The 19,719-nt window shown below is 34.8% G+C and overlaps 1 protein-coding gene across 1 annotated transcript in view; it reads left to right on the top strand.

Annotated features, from left to right (window-relative positions):
* CAPZA2 (capping actin protein of muscle Z-line subunit alpha 2) overlaps positions 1-19,719 on the top strand; it is a 47,684-nt gene that overhangs the window by 9,922 nt on the left and 18,043 nt on the right. Inside the window, exons 2-3 of the mRNA XM_045564847.1 lie at positions 13,545-13,608; positions 15,432-15,483. Coding sequence (XP_045420803.1) covers positions 13,545-13,608; positions 15,432-15,483 — 116 coding nt within the window. The remainder of the gene's footprint in view (positions 1-13,544; positions 13,609-15,431; positions 15,484-19,719) is intronic.

The raw sequence follows: 19,719 nt of genomic DNA, 5'->3' as shown, positions 1-19,719 counted from the left end.
CGTCTTCCATTCCAGTGGCCACGTCCACAAAATCTTTCCCGGTTACTTGATCACTTCCAAAATCTCAGTACATTTGCAATAAATTGGCAGTTTAGAAATGTTTGATCATCATTATCCCATAACTCAAAATTCTGATCATCATTTTCATCTGAGATGGTTATGATGTAAGCCTTGTAGTTATGCTTCAATAAAAATTCATTTACCAGATGTTTAGAGTTCTTCTTTATAAGAGATTTGATTGGCCCCTGAATTTTAGGACTCTCTTTGAACTTTTTTTGTTCCTATAAAGTCACTTTGTTTTCCACAGTCTTTGTCAAGTGGGCTCAGATCCTTCCCTTTTTAAAATGTTGTTGTGAGTATAAATGTCAGCCTTTTTTCTTCCTTCAAATTCATTGGAGGATAGGAAACTAGATAATGACACTTGTAAATTTATGTCTGAAATAGACATAAAATAATCTGTGGAGAATCTCATGCCCTTCTAATGTTTGAACTATATGTCAGTTTATTTGTTTGCTTAGAATATATTTTAAATAACTGAATTCCTTGCTTCCTAGTCCCAGTTACATATCTTAAATTTGAGCTTAATGGGTAAATGAGATCTTTCTTTAATTGCCTCCTCTTTTATTTTGTTGGTATGGGAGGGATTCCTGCCCTAGGATGTTGAGTTGACTGAACACGTAACACTTGACACTGAACAGATGAGATTGAGAGCAGTTTATTAAATACACTCAGCAGTCCGGGAGGTAGAGACATATATGCAGGCCCACATAGAGGTTACACTCAAGAATAGAGTGAACAAGCAGGGGCTCTGGGAGGCAGGCTTGTACTATCTAGAGGGTGGAATGATCCCTGGTTCCCAAGGAGGATGTGATTGATTGATTGATTGATTCCAAGGGCTGGCAGGGAACTGAAGCTTGCTACTTAGGGATAAGCAGGAATTGTGTCTGTTCCGCGTGATAAAGGCTTGTTTGGCTAGAGCACCTTATCTGTGGAAGCAGAGTAAGGGAGAGAACTTGCAGTTAGGCCATTTAAGGCCCTCTGGTGTTTCCTCAGATGTCAAGGCATACATAATATTGGGCTTTAATTTTAGGCTTTATACCACAGGTCTCAATAGTATTAGCATGTTATGAAAAATACTTGCTAATGATTTTGTACTAAATAATATATCAAGGGTTTTTTGTGTTGTTTTGTTTTGTTGAGACAGAGTTTCATTCTGTTGCCCGGACTAGAGTGCTGTGGCATCAGCGTAGCTCCCAGCAACCTCAAACTCCTAGGCTCAAGCGATCCTCCTGCCTTAGCCTCCCGAGTAGCAGGGACTACAGATGTACACCACTGGCTCATTTTCTATTTTTTGTAGAGACAGGGTCTCGCTCTTGCTTAGGCTGGTCTTTGAACTCCTGAGCTCAAGCAATCTTAAGTGCTAGGATTACAGTTGTGCACTATCATGCCCAGCCTATCAAGAAGTTTTTAATAATATAATTTGATCTTAGAATTTTCCTTTCTGTATGACCTTTTCTTCTGATAATTTGCAAAATTTAACATATTCGGCTGCTGGGTGCAGTAACACCACAATAGATGAAAGATGGCCAAATCATATATATGAAGTGGTATAGAGGCAGGAAAGACAAGAGTTTTTGTTTGAGAGACAGAATGGAATGGGGGCTCCAGTACTGTGTGTATGTAAGATAAGAACCAGTGGCTAAGTTGTTGTAGGAGCTTGAAAGCGGCAGTTAATTGTATTAGTCTAGTTGCATTATCTCACTGCAAGTGAGGAAATTAAATTTAGTTTGCTTAAGGTCATACAGGTACTAGGCGTTTGAGATGTAGTCTGAATTTCTGCAGTGTTAAATTTAAGAGCTTATGCTGCTAATTGTTATATTTTATAGCCTTAGAAGAGCCTTATATATATGCTAAGGTGAAAAATGAATTTTGGAGAAGGATGAGACCAGAGGCAATGCAGCTTTGTGACACTCCAGAAACAAAGTGTCTGGGTTTGAATGGAATGGAATCAAAGAAAAAGGGATTGGATTTGAGCAAGACACTAGTTGATCATGTGACTGACTGTAGGAGAGAGGAAAGAGTATGAAATATTTTTTTTGAACCCCCTTTCAAGGAAGAGAAAAATTTTTTTTATTTTTTTTTTATTTTTTTGAGACAGGGTCTTGCTCTGTTACCCTACCTGGAGTACAGTGGTTTCATCGTAGCTCATTGCAGCCTCAAACTCCTGGGCTCAGGTGATCCTCCTGCCTCAGCCTCCTGAGTAGCTGGGACTACAGGTGTGCACCACCACAACAGGCTAATCTTTACATTTTTTGTAGACCACCTCAGGTTGGTCTGGAACTCCTGGCCTCGAGTGATGCTCGTGCCTCCCAGAGTCCTAGGATTACAGGTGTGACCCCCCAGCACCAGGCCTGATAGCAATAATTTTATCAAGAACAGAAGGGCGTAGGTTTGAGACAGTCTAAGGTATTTTTGAAGCATTTTGATGGAGATTTCTAATAGGTAAATTACAGTTAAAAAAATGGATCATTTGAGAGCTGTAGTGTGGCAATAGTAGGAGCAATGCAAGTGGATAAGATTACCCAGAGATTTCTTTGTTCCCAACTTGTTTCCTGAATCATCTAGGAAGATTATGCTGTTTTTTAGGAAGCAGATTTGTAACAACCCCAGGACTTCATTTGAAAACTTCATCCAAATCTTAATTCTGAATCTCTGTTTTCTCTTTCATAAATTAAGAGTGGTGTCAGGTATCTCAGAGAATAATTATAGATAGTATGTTATTTTGTCTAATAGGGCCAGAGCTTTAAAAGGGTTAAGAAATAATGGTACATTTCATCTCCTTTAGTTTACCTTTAAAGAGCTGAGGTTTATAGAAGTTAAAAAATATATATAAAAACTTAGCTAAGTCAAAGCAAAGATTATTTTGCTTTGATTTAGGTAAATAATCTCTGCTTTGACTTAGGTAAAAACCCAGATCTTAACTGCAAGATGCAACTAGGAATCTAGCTTTTTCTCCTGTTACTCTCACTGGTGTTTGAGGTGAGCCAGGGTCAAGTAGAGCAGGAAAGGATGCTATCCCAAGTAAGGAGAAAGGATGTTGGTGTGTGGGAAGTGAATTCACTGTAGACAGCACAGAAATACTTGGCCATGAGTTACCCTTGCACCCCTGTAGGGCACACAAAAAACATGTAATCTGAAAATGTCTGTATTCCAGAGCTATTTTTAAGAATATTGGGACTATACTAACGCGAGTATACTTTTTATCTGCTACTCTTACTGCTAATGATAGTAGCTAATATTATTTATTCACCCAGTCACCTAGCTAATGAGTAATAGAGATAAAAATCCAATCTGGTTAATCTGGGTCCAGAGACCATACTCTAAACAATTACATTATACTGCTTCTTTATATTAGCATAAGTTTTTGTAGTTTTGAAAGTAAGTTACTTGGAAGCTACCAGTCTACCTACAGAATTGCATTAGTGGTAACTCTTAGAATGTTCATTTCATTGAAATACTACATCCTCTGACCATTCTAAATAAATGGGGGTTTATTCTTGTTTATAGGTGTATTCAACACTTAGTAACTATTAAGTGCAGAATATGGGGCAGAGGAAACAGGGATTCTGCTCTCAAGGGAGGTTAAATGTTTATTTAACAAATATTTGAGAGTCTGCTGTTTGCCAGGCACCATTCTAAGTACTTAGATATGGCAGTATATAGGCAGTTTCTTGTTCTCTGATTTTCTTTTTCTTTTACTTTCCAGACTAAACCAGTGCTTAATTTTGAGGATTTTTGAAAGCAGAGGGGCTAGAAAGTTAACCAATTTTTTAAAGTAAATTAATTTAAATACAGTTAGCCATAAATGAAACAGCAAAATGGCACCCATTTGTCTTATTTTAAAGTCTGAGTTACAGTTTGTTTTTGAGTTTCTAAAAGCGTGAGTTGTTTCAAATAATTGTAAATAAACCAAAATGGTGGATACGATCATATGTTAATCAGAACTCAGGTAATTAGAATCTTCAATTTAACCTAAAATTGCTTAACTTGATTTTAAGGGCATGATGGCTCATTGTGAACTGCAGCAATGCCTACTAGAATTTCTGTGTATAAAAATGAATTTTTCATTGCTTCCGGGGATAATCATTGGAAGTCTTTAAACAAAATAAGTTGTTGGTGAGGATAAATAGAATATTAATTTGCTTTCACATTACTTAAATTGGCATTTTCTTAATGTTAACCAAAGCCTCTTCTAAATACTAGGGTAGCATCTCTTCTTTCTGCGTGCTAATATTATTGAATATTTAGAACTTTATTGAGGAAGTCACATTCTTACAATTACTATCTGAATGATGACTGCTAAGCTTTTTGGAATGTATGAAGCTATGTGACATGTGTTTTTCATGTCCCTAACTGATCGTTTTTTTTCTTTTTCTTTTCTCCATTGGGGAACAGAAGTATGCTTTAGCAAATAGTACTAGAATATTTTATTCATCCATATAACAATATAATGAAAAATAGATCCCCATCCCACACCATACACAAAAATCAATCCTGGGCATATTAAAGGCCTAAATGCAAAGAGCAAAACTTTACAGTTAGGAAAAATATAGGAGAAAACCCCTGCAACTTCAGAATGGAGAAGGAGTCCCCCCCCCCTCCGTTCTTTAAATATTTAAAATGTGTTTAGGACATTCTCTTATGAAACTACAGTACAGTAATCAAACTTGAGAAATTACTTATACAATACTATTTATTATGTAATTTACAGTCCGTATTCAAATTTCACCAATTGGTAACTCTGAATACTAATGCCTTTTTTTCTTCCCTGGCCCAGGATCTAAACTGTAATAGAATCACACTGAATTTTGTTGTAATATCTTGGTTCTTATTGAATCTGGAACTGTTACGGTCTTTCATGACCTTAACTCTTTTGAAGAGTACATACTAGTTGTTTTGTAGACTCCCCCTCAAGTTTTGTTTGTTTGCTGTTTCCTCATAAAATTGACTCAGCCTATGAATTTTTGACAGGAGTATCACAAAAGTGATGTGTTGACAGTATATTCTCTCAGGAGACACATGATGTCAATTTTTCTAACTATTGATAACTTTGATCATTTGGTAAAGGTAGTATGTGGCAAGTTTCCTCAATGTAAAATTACTATTTATCCTTTAGTAATTAAGTATGATATAGAAAGGTACTAACAATAAATATCCTAAATATCCTGGGTTTTTTTTTATACTTTTGCCCACTGATTTTAGCATCCATTGATGATTTCTGCCTGTAAGAATTACTGCAGTGGTCATCCAAGGTGATTTTCTAATTTACTCATTCCGTCTACATTTATTAATTGGAATTCCATAATGAAGAACTTTTCATTTTCCCCTACTTTTTCATTTACTTTGTTATGCCAGTATGGACTCATTGATTCTTATTTTTACTCTATGGGTTACCATTTATTACTATCTTTATTTCATTTGTTACTTGAATTATAGAATGATAGGGGTTTTTTGCTAAAAAAAAAAAGCCCACAAGAAAAACAAAGTATTGATATGATACAGAAACCCAGAGTTTGACAGTGAGTAATGCTTTTGTGTTATCTCAAACAGCTGATAGGCAGAAATTATTTTTTCCCAGGGCTCATATATTCTGATATTTTAGGCATTGTTTTGAACAAGCCACTTTTATCTTCTGTAAAGGTAAGGTTATAGTCACTTGTGTGTGCTCTTCTACAAGGAGCACAACAGAATGGAATATTTTTTTTATATTATATGTATTATCTTTGCATATATTTCATACCAAATAAGATTTGGAACTAAGAGAAAGAAAAGAAAAAATATAGCTCTTCCAGCTTTTAGCTCAGGTTAATACTTAAAGCTCTAATGGATTAACTTTTTAAAACTACTCTGTACTTCTTGGTGTAATTATTGTGAAGTATGTCTGTTAGTTGCCAGTGACTTTAGCATAGTGCGATAGAGTTAATCTCCTACCTAACCATCCCTTCCCAACAAAACCAAGCCGCCCTCCCCCCCGTCAATCCAGAATTACAGTTTAGAAATATAATAAAAGTAATAACTCTTTCCTGAATTCTGACTCCAGTTTGACCAGAATTGACCTTGAAAAATATCACGTGGAAGAAGATGGCAGATAATGAAAAAGATTTAGCAGTGGGGTTAGAAATGTGTCTAATAATCACTGGGCTCTTGAAAAAAGATGTAACAGAGTATAATGGAGTGTAGTTCTGTGTGTGTTAGAAAAACTTTAAGGAGCTGTGTTTTCAATTATTTTCAGAAATTCTTTCTACTCCTGGGACCTCTTCTTGTTAACTTGTATGACCTTTTTTCTTTCTTCGATTTAGAAGTGGGCTAGAATAAATAACTTTTAAAATTAAAAAATTTATCTAGGAGGAACATTGAGTCTATAACAATGTATAGAAAATACCTGGATGATTAAACAATATCTTCTTAGGAAGACAGTCAAACCTGTACTGTGAGAGACAGATGCACTTTCTTTTGTCTAGCGCCTGAGAAATCCAAAGCGCAGATTCTTATCTTTATGAAATTCACGAAGACCAGTTTAAATATTTCAGGCAGAGCTGGTATAATCCGAGTTGTGTTCTCAGCCAGTCTGCTCTCTTGACCTCCCTACCCTTAGGGGTACTTCATTGACCCACCATTCACTTTGGTTATTGGGGAAGTCCATTAACAACTTTTGGTTACTGCATACATTTGGTGCAATAGCAAGGGCAAATAAGTCCACAGGATAAAAATACGGTATAGATCATTTTTGCTTTTTTGGTGAAAACCCAAAATAGAACTGACTAAAATTCTAAGTGGTATGCCTTTTTTGGAAACAACTAAAACTTTTAAAGCTCAACAACTCATTAAATGCGTCACTAAATATACTGTATGTATTCTGCTTGCTATCAGTATTTTAATTTTGCCAGTTTTATAGGTAGTATATAAGTCATTAAGAATGTTAAAACAATTACCTCAAAATTCTGTAAGTTTTCAAAAGTATTTGATTATATTTATTAACATGTTATCACAGTTTTTATTTCTTTCTTGTGGTAGTGATCAAGACTTTGGTTTAAAGTCTAACAACTCCTTACCTCAGTAAGAGGGAGACAGAGGGAGAAGGGGAAGAAGGAAATGAAGTTACTTATATTATCATAATAGACACCAATGTGTATTTAGCATGCGTGGTCCTCCATACCCTACTTTACCCTTGCCTTTTTAAAATTAGGTATTATTTATATTTTGCCTTTTAATTTTAATAGTGTTCTTAAACATTTTAAAAGAAAAATAGTTTTTGAAAACATAAAATATTTTCTTTTCAATTAACATACATTAAAAGTAACCCACTCTTTTGTTTATAATTTTGAACACATGTATATATCAATGTAACCACTACCAAAATCTAGATAGTACAGTTCCATCACCCCCCAAAAAACTCTCGCATTTTCTTTCTTTCCCTCATTTCTTTCTTTGTAGTCACAACTCTCCCCATCCCCACCCCTCAGCCTCTGGCAACCAACCATTGATCTGTTCTTCCTTGCTCCCCAATATTATTTATTTGAGAGTGTCATGTAAATGGAATCCTATACTGTTACTGTGTAACCTGTTGACATTTATTTCATTCGCTATAATGCTTTTGAGATTCATTTAAGTTGTTACATATATTAATAGTTTTTTCCTTTTTATTGCTGAATAGTATTTCATTGTGTAGGTGTACCACAGTTTATTTGTCCATTCACTCAATTGTAGACATTTGGGTTGTAGATTGTTTCTAGTTTCATAACGTAGTGATTATGACTAAGTTTTTATGTGAACATAAGTTTGTATTTCTGTAGGGTAGATACCTAGGAATGGGATTATTGTGTCATATGGTGTGCGCTTAACTTTATAAGAAATAGCCAAACTGTTTTCCATACTAGTTGTATGATTTTGCATTTCCACAGAAATGTATGAGAGTTCCAGTTCTGCATCCTCATCAGCACTTGATGTTATCAGCCTTTTTAATTTTAGCCATTCTATTAGGTATTTAGTAGTATTTCATGATTTCAATATTCATTTCCCTAATAACTAATGATACTGAGCATCTCTTTGTGCACTTACTGGCCTTGTATATGTTCTCTTTGGTGAAGTGTCTATTTAAGTCTTTGGCTTACTGTTTTCTTACTGTTTAATCTTGAGAGTAGTTTACATACTCTGGATACAAGTCATTTGTTGAATATGTAATTTGCTAATATTTTCTCCAGTTTGTAGCTTGTCTTTTCATTCACTTAACAGAGCAAAAGTCTTCCATAGAGAAAGTTTTTAATTTTGGTAAAGTCCAGCTTATCAGTTTTTTTTAATGGATCACAGTTTTGATATGTCTCAAAAAAACATACACTCGAACCATTTTTTCTGTTTTCTCACTCAACACAGCAATCAACACAGAAGACTTCTGTGACCAAATGTGTGGGGTTTCCCCCACCTCCCCAACAAGCAGGCAATCACTTCTGCAGTGGATACCAGCTGGGTGTCCTCTAATTCAATTCTGACACTGTCTGTCTGGAGACAGTGTCAGATCCCACAGGTTGAGGGCTCAGTCCCTAAGACTTCCCCTCACTCTACTTCAGACACCAGTGACAAGTCCAGGCCTCCAGAACTTCTGAGGAACTTGCTGTAAATCTGGGTTCCCACAGCCCTCTCCTTGGGTTCTATTAATATGTTAGAGTGGCTCATGGAACTCAGAACAACACTTACGTTTACCGATTATCATAAAGGAGATTAGAAAGATTAGAAAGAATACAGAGAAAGAGATGCATAGGGTGGCGCATGGGGGAAAGGACGCAGAGCTTCCTTGCCCTTCATGGGCACACCACCTTCCAGGAACCTCCTCATGTTTAGCTATCTGGAAGCTCTCCAAACTCTATTCTTTTGGGTTTTTATGGAGGCTTCATTACATAGGTATGATTGATTAAGCCATTGACCATTGGTGAGGTACTTAAACTTCAGCCTCTCTCAAGGGACGGTTAGGGGGTGGACCGAAAAAGCTCCACCCTTCTAATCCTTCCTTGGTCTTCTGATGACCAGCCGTCATCCTAAAGCTACTAGGGGCTGCCAGCTATTGGTCAACTGATTAGCATACAAAAGAGTTTCTGAGGATTTGGGGAATTGTATGCCAGGAGACTCAGGTCGAAGACCGAATATATATTTCACAATATCACAATGTCTAAGAATTTTTGCCTAACCTTAGATCATGAAGATTTTCTTCAGTTTCCTTTTAATGCTTTTTTTTTTTAGTTCTATGTTTTACGTTTAGAGCTATGATCTATTTTGAGTTAATTTTTTGTATGAAGTATGAAGTTTAGATTAAGTTTCATTGTTTTTGCTGATGGATATCTAATTGTTCCTTGTTCCATTATCAATTGTTGAAAATATGTCCTCTCTCCAATAAATTGCCTTTGTACCTTTGTCGGCAGTCATTTTGCCATATGTGTGTGTGTGAGTGTGTGTGTGTGTGTGTGTGTGTGTGTGTGTGTGTGTTAGACTTGGATTCTCAGCTCTTTTCCATTGATTGTGTCTCCTTTCACCAAAACCATGGCCTTGATGAGTGTAACTTTATATCAGATAGCATGAGTCCTCTGCTTTGTTACTATTAAGGGTGCAAAATAACGTATATTTTATTTCCTCTTCTATTTCATAATCAGAATCTTAAAGAAAAATACCATGGGTTATGTGTATATGTGTTATTATTTTGGGCATCTAAGTGATGCTTTGATCTTGCTTCAGTGAGGGTGGTATTAATATGTAACCAAAATTATTCATTACATTATTCAAACATAGAAAATTAATATAAAAAATACCAACTTTAGAATCAGCTTGTTGATGTATATCCAAGAAAAAAAAAAGAAAAGAAAATCCTGCTTGGATTTTGATTGGGCCTGCACTGAATATGCAGAGTAGTTTGGGAAAAATTGGTATCTTCACAGTATTGGGTCTTCTAAGCTGATCTTTGATTTCTTTCATTCATGCTTTGTGTAGTTTCAAGCATACTAATCCTACACATATTTTGTTACATTTGTACCTAATTGTTGTATTTATTTTTTAGATTCCTTAGGATTTTCATCGTAAACAATCATGTTGTCTGCAAATAGAAAGTTTTGGTTTTTTCTTTACAATCGATCTGCCTTTCATTTCTTTTTCTTACTGCACTGGCTGAAACCTCCAGTATGATGTTGAATAGGAGTGGTGAAAGCAGACATTCTTGTTTTGTTCCTGCTCCTAAGCGGAAAGCATTCAGTCTTTCACCATTAATTGATGATGTTAGCTGCATGGTTTTTTGTAGTTGCCTTTTATAAGATTGAGGACATTCCCTTCTTTGCCTGGCTTGCTGAGAGCTTTTTATCATCCTTAGATGTTGAACATTGTCAAATAATTATTCTGCATCTGTTTAGATAATCATATAGTTTTTCTTCTTTGGTTGGTCACTATAATGAATTGCTGTCATTGATTTTTTTTTTTTTTTTTTTTTAGACAGAGTCTCGCTGTGTTGCCCAGGCTAGAGTGAGTGACGTGGCGTCAGCCTAGCTCACAGCAACCTCAAACTCCTGGGCTTAAGCAATCCCACTGCCTCAGCCTCCCAAGTAGCTGGGACTACAGGCATGCGCCACCACGCCCGGCTAATTTTTTTCTGTATATATATTTTAATTGGCCAGATAATTTCTTTCTATTTTTTTAGAGACGGGGTCTCGCTCTTGCTGAGGCTGGTCTTGAACTCCTGACCTCAAACAATCCACCCGCCTCGGCCTCCCAGAGTGCTAGGATTACAGGTGTGAGCCACCGCGCCCGGCCTGTCATTGATTTTTGAATATTGAAACAGCCCTGCATTTCCAGGGTAAACTCCAGTTGGTCATGATACAGTATCCTTTCAATTTATTGCTAGATTCAATTTGCTAATATTGTAGATTTTTGCATCCAGTTCATGAGAGATTTTGGTCTGAGTTGTTTCTTGTAATACTTTAGTCTGGTTTCAACATAGGCTACAGCAATGCTATTCTCTTAAAATTAATTGGAAGATGGTCTCTCCACTTCTGTTTTCTGGAATAATTTGTATAGAATTGGTATTATTTCTTCCTTAAAAATTTAAGAAAACATGAAGATTTTTTTATTGTTGAAAGGCTTGTAACTACAAATTCAATTTCTTTAATAGATATAGAACTATTCAGGTTACCTATTTCTTCAATGAACTTTGTTTTTTGTGTCTTTCAAGAAATTTGGCCCTTTCATTTAAGGGACATATTAAATATCAAAAAAAGTTTGTATTGAAGCAGTTGTTTGGTGGCTACGTTATCACATTCTGCCATCTTCATCTGGTAGAATTTCACACATTCTACCAAACTGTTTTGAACTTGAGAAGCAACATAATGTGATGAAAACTTTAGGTTCCAGAATCAGACTGACAGTGACAACCTTCTCTGCTTCAGTTACCTCATATAAAAAAATGTGCATTTAAAATAGTAACTACCTCTTAGGATTGTTGTGAAGAGTAGATGATATAAAGTACTTGGTAAGCACTAATTTAAATATCATTTTTGTTATCATCTTCATCATTTCTCTATCAGTGGCATCCGACAACAATCATGGTTTTGCTTCAAACTTCTTAGTGTTCCAGACTACAAAAGTTCATTTTGTTTTAAATGGACATTTTCTAATCTTTTGAAGGCCTTGTCATTCCCATGACCTCTAACTAGAAACATTTTCATTCTAGCTGTCTGTACCTCTGTTTCACTTGTCTTCTCCGGTAACTATATCCGTACTTAGATGCATGCACACGTGCCTATAACGTATATACAAACAAATATAACCATTGCCTTTTTTTCCCATTATTTTTAGCTTCAACATCAAAGCAGTAATAGTTCTATCAAAATGGGAAATATAAATCAAGGCTTTTGTTTTTGCCAAGGATGGTCCCTTAATTCAGTGAATACTTGAATGTGCATGAAAATCACCTGGAAAGCTTGTTTAGTGTTTCTCAGCCCCATCTCCAGAGATTCCAATTCAGTTGATTGGGATGGGCCTGTGAATTTGCATTTTTGCTGAGGCTACTTGTTTGAAGACTACAGTTTCAGGACCACAACTTCAACCTATTAAAAGGTTACCATAGGACCAGGCACGGTGGCTCATGCCTATAATCCTAGCACTCTGGGAGGCCGAGGCTGGTGGATCGTTTGAGCTCAGGAGTTCGAGATCAACCTGAGCAAGAGCGAGACCCTGTCTCTACTAAAAAAATAGAAAGAAATTAGCTGGACAACTAAAAATATATAGAAAAAATAAGCTGGGCATGGTGGCACATACATGCCTGTAGTCCCAGCTACTCAGGAGGCTGAGGCAGGAGGATCGCTTGAGCCCAGGAGTTTGAGGTTGCTGTGAGCTAGGCTGACGCCACGGCACTCTAGCCTGGGCAACAAAGTGAGACTCTGTCTCAAAAAAAAAAAAAAGAAAAGGTTACCATATAGTGTGGTTGGAAATCTATTATAAGTACTTAAGGCTCCTTCACTAAACTGTGATGTTGGGTATGTCATTTAACCTTTCAGATACATTTTGATTAGTGATTAACCTCTTTATCAGAATATCCTTTATTCTCTTAAAATAGGTCTATCAGTATACCTGTAGATATTTTATATCTTACTTATCTCTTTTTTTTTTTTCTTTTTTTTTTTTTTTTTGCGACAGAGTCTCACTCTGTTGCCCGGGCTAGAGTGAGTGCCGTGGCATCAGCCTAGCTCACAGCAACCTCAAACTCCTGGGCTCAAGCGATCCTCCTGCCTCAGCCTCCCAAGTAGCTGGGACTACAGGCATGCGCCACCATGCCCGGCTAATTTTTTTTGTTTCTATATATTTTTAGCTGTCTGTATAATTTTTTTCTCTTTTTAGTAGAGACAGGGTCTCGCTCTTGCTCAGGCTGGTCTCGAACTCCTGAACTCAAACGATCCACCTGCCTCGGCCTCCCAGAGTGCTGGGATTACAGGCGTGAGCCACCGCCCCCGGCCTATCTTACTTACCTCTTAACAGAAATTTCCTAAGATCTAGTCAGGTCTCATGCTAAAACCTTTTGAACTTAGACCTTTCTTCCCCTCTTCCTTTCTACATTTTTCACTAATATGTGACTTTATAGACACGTAAATATATCATTTGTCTTTGTTGTACCTAAATGCATCTTATTTCTTTATACATACAAATTTCTGTGATTTTTTTTTTTACTTCAGTTTAAAAGAAATAAAATTGCTTGTAAGAAAATGTTTATCTTTAGGCAGCTTTGCATCCTTAACTGCATTTATTAATATATATTGTATCTACATTCAGCCTGTATGTTGTGATTATACTAAATGATTGAAATAGTAGTAAACTTAAGGTGTCTGAGTGAGGAAGTGTCACTGTGGTTAAAATCTTAAGCTATTTTCAGTAGAACTTTGAAATAGCGTAATTTTGCATTTTTTAAATTATTTTGCAGAGGCCTATGTTATGAAACATTTATATTTTCATTTCTATTTTAGGTACGTATAGCAGCAAAATTCATCATTCATGCCCCTCCTGGAGAATTTAATGAGGTGTTTAATGGTGAGTGTTTAATTTATAATACTAGGCTTGGTATATCAAACACTCTTTTAAGCATCTCCCCCACCCTTTTTTAAAAGAAAATCATAATAACCAAAATAACTAAGCTAAGGAGAATATGTAGAAAAACCTACATTTTCTGAATTACATGAAAATTTTTTCAATCTGGATTTTGTAATGACTAGAATATAATGTCTTATATGTATATGATAATTCTGTTAGAGCAAATTTACTCTTTTAAAAGAATAAAATAAATTTTTTGTCATTTACTAAAACATACCCTCATTTTGAGAAGTAGTGTCTTTTTGGTCAATTGTTATATAGTAAAACTATAAGCACAGATAGATATTTCTTCAATAGAACATTTAAATAGTTTTAAAACACAACAGATTTTTCATCTAAACTATATCTTTTTAATTATGAAATGCATTTTTCTATTTCTTTTAAAGAAAAACGTACTAGATCAATATGAACAGCTAACAAAAGAGAAAAAACATTTTCTTTATGCATAGATGTCAGCACACGTAAAACCAATTTGTTATTTAAAGTATGTCTTACAGATCATTTTACAGTATGTCTTTCTTTAAACCTCATTGGCAGACATTTTTATAATTATTTACTCATAGACCAGAAATTTATTAAACTGCTATAAAATCTCCTGTTTGCTATAAAGACTGTAACAGTAGCTGTTCTTCAGTAGAAAGAATCACGATTGAAAGAATCACCAAAAAAATGGCCTGTAGTATTCTCTTTACAAAACTTTTCTTAAGCAGTTAGAAGAGTAAGTTACTGCAAGTACTATAAATGTATTATTATTTCTACTTCATATATACTTGGCCTTCACCATGTCTTAAGTTGAAAGTAAATTTACACAGGGCTCACAGTTTCATTTTTTAACATTCTAGTCTATAGCAAACTATTTAAATATTTTTTTAAAAAAGCTTAATCTCATTTTTCTTCTTAGTATAAGATATAATGGAATCTTACCTGAGAAAAGATTAGGTTTGAAAGTCAAAAAATGAGGTTGGTTATTTTCATCTAATGAAAAAGAATTAGGATACATTGTTTTATGTACTTTATAGTAGCACTTACATAAAATAGCCAAGTGCTTAGAAAAAATAGTGAAAGAAAATACACAAAGACTAGAATGGAGTTTTGGTTTTGGATGAAATTATCTGTGATTGTTTTCTTTTATGTTTTACAAAGTGCTTGGATTTTCAAATGAAAATTTTGAAGTCATGTTAACAATTAATAGCCAACTGTCTATATGAAAATTAAGTCTAAAATTAGGATGGAATTAAGAATCAACCAAAGTGAGATCACTAAATCAAAGCAAAGTTATTCATCTGTTGCTTGAACATGAGCTAAGGACAGAAATGCCTACATCCAGGCTCTGATCTCAAACTGTTTCTTGTTTAATCGTTTTTTTCTGTAGAGCAAATTCATTTGAACTGATGATAGTATTGTCATACTAAGAGGCATAATCCTAAATCTTTTCTGCAGATCTTATCACACTATCTTTCTAGTGTAGCTTATCTCTACTTTAGTTTTTTGGACATACATTACAGTCTGCCTGCATGGCCTATTCAGGGTATGAAATGGCGTATTTCTATTCATTCCCTTTATTTCTTAACCAAAATCTTTTTTTTTCTTTTAATTTTAAATAACATCATGTGGTACTTGTGGTTATTTTGGTCATGAGAGTGATATTTTGATTTTGCTTGCATTTGGAGTGGGGGTTGTTAATACATGACTGAAACAATCTGTATTCATTAAATTCTTCAAACAGAAAAATAATAATATAGAAAACAATATTTGTTTTGCAGATGTTCGGTTACTGCTTAATAATGACAATCTTCTCAGGGAAGGAGCAGCCCAGTAAGTATTGTTTATTATACTAACACAACTAAAATGACATAGGAAAAGAAAAGATTTTTTAAAAGTGGTTTTTAAGCACTAATCTCTGACACATCAAGTTCAAATATATTAATATATATGCTGTATATGCACTAGGCTAGAAGAGAAATAATTTGATCACAGAGGAACTTAGAGATGCAACTATAACATGAAATTCGCTATTCATTGTTTTTATGTTTAGCAGTGGCTTATATTCCTAGTTAATACTACATTTGACATTTACAAAGTTGGGTAAAATTTTTGAAACTATGACTGCTTTAATTTTATGTAGATTTTGCTTTTTATTATATGTTTGACCCTAAGAGATTTTGAGATCTTTGAGGGTTAGGAGTTTACTTTATTCACCCCTAAATACCTCATATAGTACCCGACACATAAATGTTCACTGAATTTTTGAGTGATTCAAAGAACTAGGCAGTTCCAAATCCTAATACATCATCTTTGGACCAGTGGCCAGAGCCATGGCTTTCCACAACTATTGTATGATTTCAGAGAAATAATTGATTCTCTCCCTACTCCCACCTCCCAAAATATGGTCAGGAGACCCATATTTTAGGCTAACCAACTCCATTACTCATTTGAAAATGATGAAATTATACAGATTTTTAGGCACCTTACAAAGGATGTTTAGTATCCGTCTAGTCAGCTGCTTTTCATCTTAACATACTACCCAAAATGTGAAATCCTGACTAATAGGGGAAATTTTTTCTAATTCTATTTTTGTAACATAGAAGTCTTTATAAACTAAATCTGTCCTTTATGATTAATGCTAATGAAGGTAGAGGTTCAACAGACTTTTATCTTGCTTCTTAATTAAAATTCCATTATTTTATAATAGCAATTTTTGTTACTTTTTATTTTGGAAAAATACCCATAACATAAAATTTACCATTTTAACCATAAAGTGTACAGTTCAGTGGCTTTAAGTATATTCATGTTGTTGTGTAACCATAGCCACCATCTAATTCCTGAACTTTTTTATCTTCTCAAACTAACACTTAAGCAATAACTCTCCATTCCCCCCAGCCCCTGACAGCTACCATTCTATTTGCTATGTGTTTGACTACTCTAGATATTTCATATGAGTGGAATTGTACAATATTTGTCCTTTTGTTTTATTTTACTTTATTTTTTATTATATATTATTAATATATTATACTTTTTATTATTTGACTTATTTATTATGATTTGTTTTACTTCACATAATACCTTAAAGGTTCATCCACGTTGTAGCATGTATCAAAATTTCTTTCCTTTTTAAGGCTGAATAATATTCCTTTGTGTGTGTGTACCATATTTTGTTTATCCGTTTATCTGTCAATTTGAGTTGCTTTCACCCATTAATTATATTACAGTGCTTTATAGGAATCAGTTTAGTTTATACCTTTGATTTCAGTTACCAACTTCTGAGTGGAATAGTCACTTACTCCTAAGTTCTTTAAGGCTTATAGAAATTTTTTGTATTACATATTGAAGTAAGATAATTTTCTTTATAACAGCATCTAGCATGTTGACAAAAATCTTATGAATGAAAAGAAAACATATAACATTTATAAACTTTTAACAGTACTTTCAAAGTAAACTTCTCCTTTGAGTTCTCCGTTAAATAAGTGTGTACATTGTTTCACATGGGGGTAAAAATTAGTGGATTTTTTTTTAAGTTAAGAAAATGAGAAACTTGATTGTTGAAAGACAAGTTTTGCAGAATAAAGCTTAATTAAATTCAGAGAAATATTCATAATTATGTAAGTGGTATGAAATAATCATACATTTGACTCAAGATAGATGAAAGTATTGGAGTGGAGCACAGTGGCACATGCCTGTAATCGTAGCACTTTGGGCGGCCAAGGTGGGAGGATTGCTTGAGCTCAGGAGTTCGAGACTAGCCTCAGCAAGAGCAAGAACCTGTCTCTACAAAATACAGAAAAATTAGCTGGGTGTGGTGGTAAAAAATTAGCGGGCCTATAGTCCCAGCTACTTGGGAGGCTGAGGCAAGAGTCTTGCTGGAGCCCAGGAGTTTGAGGTTGCTGTGAGCTATGATAACGCCACTGCACTCTACCCCGGGTGATAGAGAGAGACTCTGTCTCAAAAAAAAAAAACAAACAACTATTGGAATTTAATTTGTCCAAAGAAATATTTATTCATTAACAGTTGTTGCATTTAATTTAAATAAATTGGATTTGTTCTAAAAGAAATTTGAATGTGGGCTACATTTCTCTTTTATTATAAACCAAATTTCTGCAACAGCTATAGTCCACACGTCAAGAAATAGGTACATTGAAGTAAGAAATACGTGATATTCTAATCTTTTAAGGTAATGAGTATGGGAGGAAATCAGTAACTATGATAAAATAAGGTGTTTATGGTATGACTGCAAGAAAAAAATATCAAAACCTCTACTAGAAACTTAAGATTTTCTTGCATGTGGTTATACTCTCAGTAAATGTTCACTAACTAGATAAACTAGTAGAGAAAATATTGATAGTTTTGTTTACTTTAGTATTCTTTATACACAATTTCTCAAAACTAAATATCCATTTGTGTTTGTTTCGTTGAGGGTGCCTGTGAAATGCAGAGATAAACTTTAAATTAAGTGATTGACTCTAGAATGATAGTACTCTGGTTCACGGTGTCCTCATTAGGAAACAATTTCTGAGCAAAAGTAGTGTTTACCCCATTGTTTACTTGGTTCTGAATTACTTTTGAAATACCCAAATTTGCTTGGATTTGGCTTTAAAGGAAGGCAGATTTGTCACTTATCATAGAGGCTGTCCAAAACTACATAATTAAGCTTATAAGGCATCATAAAAACATTTAGAATGTGTTCCGGTGGCAGCCGTAGACTGTTTCCTCTTCAATTGTAATTTTTGATGTTGAATTTCTTTTATACAAGTATATTCCATATATATGCACTTTTCCTCCTTTCTTTACCTTTGTCCTGTTGCTTTATCTTTTTTAATCGTTTTTTTTTTCCTCCTCATTTTGGTAAGGGGAAAAACATGGCTATTATTCTTTAGAGTGGTTCTAATGAGACAGCTTTACTAACAGGCAGAAACTCAGGATGTTTCAAGTAAAATTAGTTATACTGAATAGTTGGTGCTGTCAAGTCTGGTACACTTTCAAATATACAGAAATAGCCTTTTGTTCAATAGATGAATGAATTCCACACTTTGATGGTGAGATAAATAAGCCTCTTAGGGATTTTCCTGTGGAGAGTCGGACATGTTCAATATCAGGCCAGAGGAAATAAAATATAATAGAAGACCTTTAGAGCCCAAAGGAAGAAATTTTTAAGTTCCACTTAGAGGTGGTTTTTAAGCTGAATTTTAAATTAACATGATTTCAATAGTGAATACGATAAATGATGTGACTAACCTGAGGGAAAGCATGGTGAAAAGTGTAAGATGTGATTTGGTGAATGAGTAATAGTAGAGGGTGTGAAAAATCTAAATACAGGAACAGGCAACTTAGAAATGGACAGTTGTGCCACAGAACGTTATAAGGGCAGGAAACTCAGTGTTTTCACTGTGTCTAGTAGGATGCTTAGCACATAGTAATAAGAGCTCCGTGAATATTTGCATGGATGGAAGACTGGATGAGTGGATGATGAGTGGGTGCTTGGAGTAAGTTTTCTGGACTGAAGAGACTTTGGAAGTTGTCTAGGCCAAACCACCACTTTTATAGATGAGGGTAAGTGGGGCCCATACTAGTTAATGATAGGGTTGAAATACAACCCAGATATTCTGACTCCTAAATTAGTGAGTACCTTTGCCACTAATTGTCACCATTTAACTTGCTTCAAGCATTTTAGATAAAATTTTACCTATTTCATATTCATTGTCTCTTTTTCAGGTTTTCGATTCTTCTATCCCCTCCCCCAAGTTAGAGGTGGATGGGGTTTGATATTATGAGCACTAAAAGGCTTCTGGGGGTAGAGTCCTGGAACCAAATCACTATTTAAATATTTAAAATTATTACTTAAGTGTGACTTTACCCTAAATTCTAAGTGATTTAGTTTACAAGCATACTTTTGAAATAAATCATTTAAGGATAACTGCCTGGCTGTGTTGAGGCTATTGAGAAAATTATAATTTTAATAAATTAGGAAAACCAGAATTGAATAGCTACTTTTTTCTCATTCTTCCTCATACACTGTCGTGTTCACCCCTGTCTTTTTTACACATGTAATGTCAGGAA

Source organism: Lemur catta, chromosome 11 (genome assembly GCF_020740605.2).
Source record: "Lemur catta isolate mLemCat1 chromosome 11, mLemCat1.pri, whole genome shotgun sequence".
In the NCBI taxonomy this organism is placed as follows: domain Eukaryota; kingdom Metazoa; phylum Chordata; class Mammalia; order Primates; family Lemuridae; genus Lemur; species Lemur catta.
This window is presented reverse-complemented; position numbering and strand designations above follow the sequence as displayed.